We start from the raw sequence: 8,685 nt of genomic DNA, 5'->3' as shown, positions 1-8,685 counted from the left end.
AGGAGAGCTGTGACGTAGGGAGCCGCGGACCCTTCCTGGATGCGCTGCACAGGGGTCGGGGGTGGGACTTGGTTTCTGAGACTGGAAGGAGCACATGGAGAGAAGCGCTGGCTCCCCGCCCGCACCTTATCCTTTTCCGGCCGCTCTAAAGCCCGTGCAGGCCGTGATCTCAGAAAACGCCTCCCCGTACGCCGCTCGGCTTCCGCTCACCCTCACCCCACGGCGGGAGCGAGGCTCCTGCTTCCCCTCCCCACGCCGACAGAAATAGCAGCCGTAGACATGAAGGCCCCAGAACAGCCTTTCCTGGGGACTTACGGCCACAAACAGCTCTCCTTGTCAGCCGTGGCATTTGAAGGTCTGCAGAGGCCGAAAGCTCACCTAGCGCGGGGGGACGGCCCAGGAATCGCGCCGTTGATAATTGCTTCTAAAGAGGCACGTGAAAGCCGCTGACGGTTAGATCGAAGTGCGCCTGGGCCGGCTGCCCAGACAGGACGGGGCTCGGCGAGGATGCTCGAGCAGGGCTGGCGTGACAAGGTTATTTGAGCTGGCGAGAGGCGCTGGGGCTGGAGGAAAGCATACGGTCAATTAAAAGCGTTCAATAGATGATAGAGGTTTGCGGGGAAACCCCCCCCAAGTGTCTCTCCCTGATAATAATGTTATTTTTGGCCGGGGGGGGATTTTAACAGTCGGCTACAGTCGCAATACAAGCAGCGTGTCCCCGCGAGGATACGTCCCCAGCAGTACTCCCCAGCAGTCCAATTACAACACAGTCAGCACTAGCATGAATGGATATGGAAGTGGCGCCATGGCCAATCTAGGGGTCCCGGGCTCGCCTGGATTTCTTAATGGCTCCTCCGCTAACTCTCCCTACGGCAGTAAGTGTCTGTTTTTGTCACCCGTCATCACACAGATTCATATTCGCTGCAAAGTCAAATGTGTGCGTTGCTTGGATGTTCTGTGGTGTGAGCTACTGGATAAAAGGAAGGGTGGCTCTGGAGGCTGGGCGTCCACGTGACGACAGTAAATTGACCTAAAACGGGCCCCACGCGGTCACATTGGAAACCCAAACAAAATCGGCACCAAATGGGGCCGCCCAATTGGAAACGAAAAGTCCAACGCGAGAGTTTGCCTGTTATCCAGAGAGTGGCCAAGCCAGAAACATCTCGTGCTTGCTCTGTTGGCCCGACGCTCCAGGCGAGGCCCTGGAGCTCTCTTTGTCGTGTGGCCGTGCCCGGCGTCGCGCGTCCTGACCATGTTTGCTTTGTTGCAGTAGTGCCGTCCAGCCCTACCATGGCAGCCTCTTCGGTCACCCTCCCTTCAAACTGTAGCAGTACACACGGCATTTTCTCATTCTCACCTGCCAATGTCATCTCTGCAGTGAAACAAAAGAGCGCCTTCGCGCCCGTGGTCCGGCCCCAAGCCTCCCCTCCTCCTTCCTGCACCAGCGCCAACGGGAACGGACTGCAAGGTGAGGGTGCGCGCTGGCCTGAGGCCGTGGCCTGGGAGCGCCCGGAGGGCCCCGGGGCAGGCCAGGCTGGGCCGCAGGGCTGGAGTGAGGGGCTCTCCCTGGGGGGCGGGAACTCCGACCTTCCCCCGGGCCCACCCGCGGGCTGCCGGCAGGGTGGCCCTGGCTGTTGCATGTTCTCCTTCGTCTGCCGCAGTGCGACACCCACCCCCCAACCCGGTGCTCCGGGAAACGACCCCCCCCCCTCGTTCAGTCCCCACAACCGGATTCTTCCTCTTGGTGGATGAAACCCGTTTCCTCATCCTTCCAACGTGACTTAAGTGTCCTCACGGTAAAGCGGCCCATACCTGCAGGGAGTGGAACCTGCAAGGGAAGGAAAACGGGCCGTGGTGAAGGCAGCGGGGCCCAGGTTGCGTCCCGTTCAGCCCAGAGCGTGGGCAGGTGCAAGCCTGTCGCTCCCCTGACTCACAAGGCAGTGGGACAGCCTCAGGCCTGGGGTGGTGGGTCATGGTGCCGCCTGCAGCGCCCACCTCGAAACTGGCCCGTTCTCACTGTCCCGAGCCTGAGCCTTTATTCGCAACCTGGTCTAACGGACCACGGGGCGCACGAGGCTGCGTTGTCCTCGGAAGGGCGCGTGCACCTAGACCCGGGGCTGTGCGTGCACCAGTGCTGCACGGGAGTTGGTTTTCCAGGAGATTTCCTTCAAAGACGCGAGAGGGAGAAGGTCCCGCCCAAGGGCAGCGGGAGGCCCCGCCTGGCACAGCTGCCCACAGATGGGGCCGCGCGGAGCGGGCACCCAGCGCCCGCCCAGTGCTGGGGCCCTCTGGGCAGTGGCCGGTGGTGCGAGTGGCAGGCGGGGCTGCGTGAGGGCCCCTAGGCCCCGTGAGCTTGCACGTGGCTCTCGGTGACTGACTGAGGCCCACAGGCTCTGAAATTAATTAAGTGGCCGTCATCTGGCCTCTTTCAGACACCACCTTTGGTATATGCTCCTCCCGGTGAAAACCAAATCCAGTTACTCCTTTAAAAAAATGAATCCATTCAACCAGTATTTACTGAGCGCCTACTATGTGCCAGGCTCTCTGCTGGGTGCTGAGGACGCTACCGTGGAGAAGACAAACTGGCCCTTTTGTGAAGTCGGTGGCATATTTCACTTTGATGAACTAATGCTCAAAAAAGGAACTGGAAAGGTATCAGTGATTTGAAATAATTGTCTGCACAACACCTGTTAGCGTGAGAGGGACGCCCAGCCCCGAAGGGCCGCCGACTGGCCTGCAAGCCAGCAGCGGTCACCAGACCACAGGCGCTTAAGAGGCGGGTGGCCGGGTGCCACGGCCCCGCCCGCCGTCCACCCGGTGCCAGGGCCCATCGAGAGGTGGCGCCACGTAAGCCGTGTGCACACACACACAGCTCTTCCAAACCATAAAGTTGTAACGGTGAGTCGGAGATAAATTAATAGCGCTGAAATTAATGAACTGAGAAATTGAAGCTCCCATCACTACGTGAACAGACGTATGTTATGTTATACATAAGTTAATGAGAATGATCACTCTGACAAAAATTGAACAACACTAAAGTTACAAGATTTTAGATGACATCTGTACCCAGAGTTCACTGGGAAGCACCTGCTGCACTTGGCATCTTGGCCCAAGTTTCTCTTTCCCTCCAAGAAGAGGAAGGACACGCTCCCTACGGTGGAGCCGTGACTTGTGTCTCTTGAGGGCCCTTGGCCCTGAGATTGCAACCAGGTGGGCTGTGAGTGGCTTTGATCTTGGCAGGTCCGCGACTCACCATTACGATACAGAACGATCAGCGGAAGGTCCAAGGCAGGGGCTGAGAGCAGAGGGGAACCCGAGGTGTGTCCAGTTTGACTGACTTAGGGAGCGAGAGCTGTGCCCGGGTCCCAGCAGCCCGAGAGCTGGCCTTGGCTGGCGTCACAGAAGTGACCGGGTTGGTTCGGCATCTGTCGACGGAGGTGGCCTCCTGGGGGGGGGGGGGGTCTGGGCCTCCGTCTGCTATAAGCCAGCCGCTGACGTGTGTGGGCAGCGGCCCTTTCACACCCGGAAAGGCCAGAGCCTTTCCCTTCGCCACGTGAGGTCGTTGAGGCGAGCACCCCACACCCCCTGAAGTAGGTGCCTTAACCGAGCCCACGGCTGGTTAATGGAGATTGTGCAGACCCACTGTCACTGCCGACCGAAGCCCAGGGAGGCCCCCCCCAGCCCCCCACCCCGGTGAGAGGCGCCCCTGACCTGCCCCCTCTCTCTTTCAGCTATGTCTGGGCTGGTAGTCCCGCCAATGTGAGGGGCGCTTGTTACCTCCCGCCGCGCCCAGCATCCAAGGACGGACTTCAGGGGACACGTTAGTACATAAGAGGTGCTGATGGAGACCGTGTCTTCAGTACATCAGCAGCGGTTGAAATGCTACAAAAGACTTTGTTTAAAGATTTTATTTAAACTATTAAGAATCAACACACAAACGACGTACTTCTTCATGAACAATTCCATTTTATTGACTGAACTTTTCTCATATTTTCACATTTCTCAGTCCTGAAGAATAAGGAGAACAAAGCGATGCCTATTTTGTATAAAGTTTCTGACTCCGTCTTGGCTCTGTCTAGTACTTGCTATGTGTTGGGAGAAACTTTGTGAATGCACCATTTTGATGATCATGAAACACTGATGAAAAACGCCTCCAAACATTTTTCTGTACTCATACTTAGATTCACAATGGTTGTGTATCTCTATAATGTGAAATATTTTTTTGTGGTGACAAAAGGGGGCCAAGGAGGTCTGAGCCATCAAACTGGAAGAAAGGAAGACTATATGAGTAGGAGAATTGGGGTGGCAGGGGGGGAGGGAGGGTTTATCGTTGCTTAACTTCATCTTAATGAAACGGAACTTTGTAACTTATTGTAGTTAGAAATTGTAACTTTGATATTGAATTCTCTTGCCTTCAACAAGCACACTGACAGAGGAAAAAAAAAAATGCTACTGTCTGTTGGTTAAAATATTCTCCCACTGCTAGAGCTTCCTGTTAAGCAAGTGTGATCTGCGACATTTTTTTCAACTTTTGCTAGCACTGTATACTATTGCATTCTTAGGCTACTGTGAGGTCCATGTTTCTTGTACCAGAAATTGTCCTTTTGACTTCTAGATCCTTCTTCCCTGATGTGTTTTGTATGTGGTTATAAAATTGTAGACTTTTGTGATTTTGCCAAAGTTGTAGCTAAATATTTATACACTTGTCTTGAATTTTTTTCAGATCCACTTAAATATTTAGGGGAAAAAAACGAGTTTTATTCCTTATGCGTCTTATAAGGAATAAAATGGTCTCCATTCAACACTTACTTACTTTTCCATGAACACTTGCTGTTGCTAAGGGACTTTATTTTGTAACATATCAATTATAAATATTGTATTTATCTTTGAAATTTTGTACACTGCTTTTCCCACCATTTTCGGTTCCTTTTTCTTGTCTGCGTTGGTTTTTGATCATGGCCTGGTGTTGTGATGCTGGGGAAGAGCATTAAAGCCAAGAACTGTTTGATCTGTTTCGTTCAGTGAACCAACATCCTTGCATTTCATTTGTACTTCCAAAATTTGCTATTGTTTGTTTAGACTTTCCGTCCTTTTTTTGTTTTTTTTTGAGGAAAAGTCAAATTCATTGTTTATTTTTATATTATTTTTAAGTTATCTGAACAAATACTTTTGAAGAAAAAAAAGTTTGTTGTATAGTCACAACAAAACGGTGCCACCCGCTGTGACAAACCCTCGTAGATTCCGTGCATGTGGAGCGGCCACGAAGAGGCGACACCGTTGGGGCTGTGTCCTCCTTCTGTTTTATTTTTTTTGTAGAATGTAAAAAGTCATTTCAGCTGCCACCCATGACTTTGCCACATAGCTGAACTGTGTTTACTGGAAAAATTCAGAGGCCTAAAGTTTAAAATAAAATTTACTTCTGATGTTTTAATGAAAATGTTTGCCACATTAACTTCTCTGATGCCTTAAAAGTGGACTTCTTTAAAGAACCTTTGTGCTGTTTGATCACAGGCTTACCCCACAATTGTTAATCAGTATTTCATTTGGAGATTTACGGCGTAAAACACGCACACGCACACGCACACGCCCGGAGACCCCTGTGTCGCTCCTTTCTGCATCTGGTTCTGCTGTGTCCTGTGTCCTCCCAAGCCCACCTCCGACTCAGAGAGGTTTCAGGGGACCCACAATCACCCCTCGTTTAAAATTCCTTTTTAACAATACGTTTTTTGTGGTCAGAACCCAGCAGCACTGTCTGTACTTTTTAAACTGGATAATGACCTCCTTCAGACACTGTACCTGTTAGTGCCAAACCTGCCGTGAGACCAAGAGGGTCGTTTCTTTTTTCCCTTTGCAGACACAGCACAGCAAACGGTTTGCAAACTGCAGCAGAAATCAAATCTAGAACAAAAAGGAGGGACTTTAAAAATTTTTCTTGACAGAAACCAAAACAAAACAATGCAGGACTTAAGAAAGTGTCCATTCAAGGGACTAAATCAAAGGATCAGAACGTCCCCAGGGGTTAGCGGGTCACACTCTGGCCCTGCGACCAGCCTGAGGAGTCACTCTGGAACTCTGTTGCCTCCGTTTTATTTTGTATAAGTAAGGGTTTGACCTAAAAATGAGCTCACGTGTACACGTTAAGGACATTCGCAAGTCTCCTTGTCCCTGCACTTGGTTTGTGTTTTAGATTAATTAGTCGCCCTCATGGCTTCATCGTCTCAAAACTGAGCGCTCCACTAAATGGTAGATTTTACTGTTAAAAACCCTACAATAAGATTGTTTATCTGTACATTTTTTCAGATATTTAACTGTATAAAAATGTTCATTTTACACAATATTTAATTAAAGTATTTCTTGTCTGTGAATTTCACTTTGGGTAATTTGATCTGTTTTGATTATTAAAATGGCTTTGCTCAACACGCAACATTGGCCGGGTGGGTGGGGTTGATCTGCACTCCCAGAGCTCTCTTGGCCAGGATGAAAATGGTTCATAGAAGAACCTTCTCCAAGGTTATCTGCCCTCAAACGCTCATCTAAGCCGCACGGAGAGTTCCTTGTAGTTACTCAGATGCCTCTGGTCCCCAGAGGGGCCACCTGTACGTGTGTTGCACGCCCGCCGGCACATGGGAACACGACTGTGGGTCAGACCTGGGGGCCACAGCAGCACTGTGGCCCATAGACAGTCTCGAGACTCGCTGGGGGCTTGGTCACCCCCACCCCTGCTCCAGGCCCTCCTGCCTCAGCCCCTGCCTCTGAACTGGAGGACTGGCAGGTAGAGGGCAAGCATTCTGGCTACTCCAGACATGTGCTCCTCTGTCCCTGTCACCGTGCTCCACCGGGACAAGATCCAGCTCAGAAAGCTCCGGTTGGACGGGCAGGCACCAGGGCTCCGGACACCAGTGCCACTGAACCCTGACCTGAGGGACACCGTCGCCAACGGCAGGTCCACGGCCGTGGTGTGACAGGCCCCATGCACTGCGCCGGCCCCTGGGCCGCACGGAGGTGTGGCCAACGGCAGGGCTCTAATGAGATGCGCCGTCAGCACCGGGGCTCTGATTTTTGCAGCTGTGCTCAGCTCCTGTGCCTTTTCAGCAGCACCACTCCGTTTCATTCTGTAGTTTTCATTTGCTCCTCAATGAAAGGCTGGTTTTGCATGTTTTGGCTTGCAGCTCTCCAACACATACACATAAGTGTGATCCAAATTAGTACTCACAAATGTCATCTTAATTACTTGTTCTGCCGAGCAAAACAGGGAATGATTATCCAAAACATAAAGAAACTTGTGAATACCTTTTTCTCCTGTCAATGACAATCAGGTTTCTCTGACTGCATTCTCGTTTCAGCCTTAAAGAGACAGCGAAGAAAGAGGCTCATGGGGTACAAGGCTGCAGCCAGCCCCTCCCCCCCAATTCCCCTGCGTGCTGGGCACCAACCTCACCTCCTTCCCCACTCTGAGCCGGTGCCAGCGATGCCTGCTCAGGGGCGTGGCAGGGGCTGCCGCTCTGAGCTGCTCGCCTGGGCCCTGTGACCAGCGGGGAGGGAAATTATTTTATGTTTGTGTTTTGAATCCGAACTGAGAACTGCATTCTCGCCAAATGTGTGCCAATTACTGTCAGGCCACCTTCCAGGGTCTTCCAAGCTTTTAAAGATTATTCAAAGCACTTGAAATGGGCTTCAATCTAATGCCTCATTTCATTGCATTAAACAGCCTAGTTAATAAAGAATCGATATATTCAAAGGGCAAGGTTATCTTTTGTCTATAAGGGGTGGTGTCATTCTGAACCTTTTATAGTTCAAATGCTGAAAAAGACCTCATGAAATCCATACTCATCAAGCGGGTCAACGGGGGCAATAAAGAGGCCCCCGAAAGGAGGGGCGCCCGCCCTCCCCCAAAACAGCCCCGGCCTTATCTCCCCGCCCGGCACCCAGAGAAGTCCTCAGAAAATGTCAATTTCTCATCAAGACAAGAGGCTGCGATGATCACTTTTTCCAGAGAATACACACAATTAAGAGAATGCAGAGGGGCGGCTGCGGCGGGATTTGTGGCTCCTTCTGGCCCCAGGAGCTGCCAGCTCCCTCCCAGCAGATAATAAGAGTTGTTGATAACTCAAGTGTCAATATGCCAGAGAGCGAGTTTTGAATGTGAGTCCTTGTGCTCTGAGCCCGCCCGGCCGATCCCAGGCCCTGATAACGGCACAGCTGCCAACGGACACCCTGGGTTGGCCCTCACAATTAACGCGATGAATAAATCACACAAAGGAGTCGGGATGCTTTATACTCGGTGAGACAATCCCCTGCTTTACCCTTCAAGGATTCCTTTTATGTTGGAATAAGGTTGCTTTTAATGAAATTTAAACTCATCAGAGGAAATCAAAAACCTCCAATCAGATTACAAATTGATTTTTTGGTCATTTGTCATCCCCAGTATAGGGCTGTGGGTTTCACGGGGAGCGGGGCTGCCGGTCCGGGTCTGGGGAGCCAGCACGCACATGGCTCCCAGCCCCCGGCCTGGGGACAAACGGATAGGCTCTGCACCCCGTGCAGACTCAGACGCGGTCTCCCCACCGCCCGGGTCTGGCAAAGTGGACCCACGACAGCAGCAGGTGCCCGTCAGCTCTGAGTCCAGCTGAGGCTTAACCCGGGGACATCCTCGGCGGAACCCACAGTGATTTCTAGGTCTGCAGT

General features: G+C 51.9%; 1 protein-coding gene across 16 annotated transcripts in view; it reads left to right on the top strand.

The window, feature by feature from the left end:
- Window positions 1–6,370, top strand: part of EBF3 (EBF transcription factor 3) — a 116,908-nt gene extending 110,538 nt beyond the window's left edge. For 3 of the 16 annotated variants that reach the window (XM_060126550.1, XM_060126540.1, XM_060126537.1), the window contains 5 exons: window positions 687–875; window positions 1,271–1,468; window positions 2,540–2,652; window positions 3,241–3,318; window positions 3,732–6,370. In XM_060126550.1, the coding sequence (XP_059982533.1) occupies window positions 687–875; window positions 1,271–1,468; window positions 2,540–2,652; window positions 3,241–3,318; window positions 3,732–3,749 (596 nt within the window). In that variant the 3' untranslated portion in view covers window positions 3,750–6,370. Of the gene's footprint in view, window positions 1–686; window positions 876–1,270; window positions 1,469–2,432; window positions 2,653–3,240; window positions 3,319–3,731 lie in introns of those variants that run through there. The other 13 variants (XM_060126547.1, XM_060126545.1, XM_060126552.1 and 10 more) reach the window with 10 other exon arrangements.
- Window positions 6,371–8,685: the final 2,315 nt, after the last annotated feature.

This window comes from Lagenorhynchus albirostris, chromosome 16, assembly GCF_949774975.1.
Source record: "Lagenorhynchus albirostris chromosome 16, mLagAlb1.1, whole genome shotgun sequence".
Classification (NCBI taxonomy): Eukaryota; Metazoa; Chordata; class Mammalia; order Artiodactyla; family Delphinidae; genus Lagenorhynchus; species Lagenorhynchus albirostris.
Note: the sequence above shows the minus strand (reverse complement) of the source record. Positions and strands in the feature narration are given on the sequence as shown.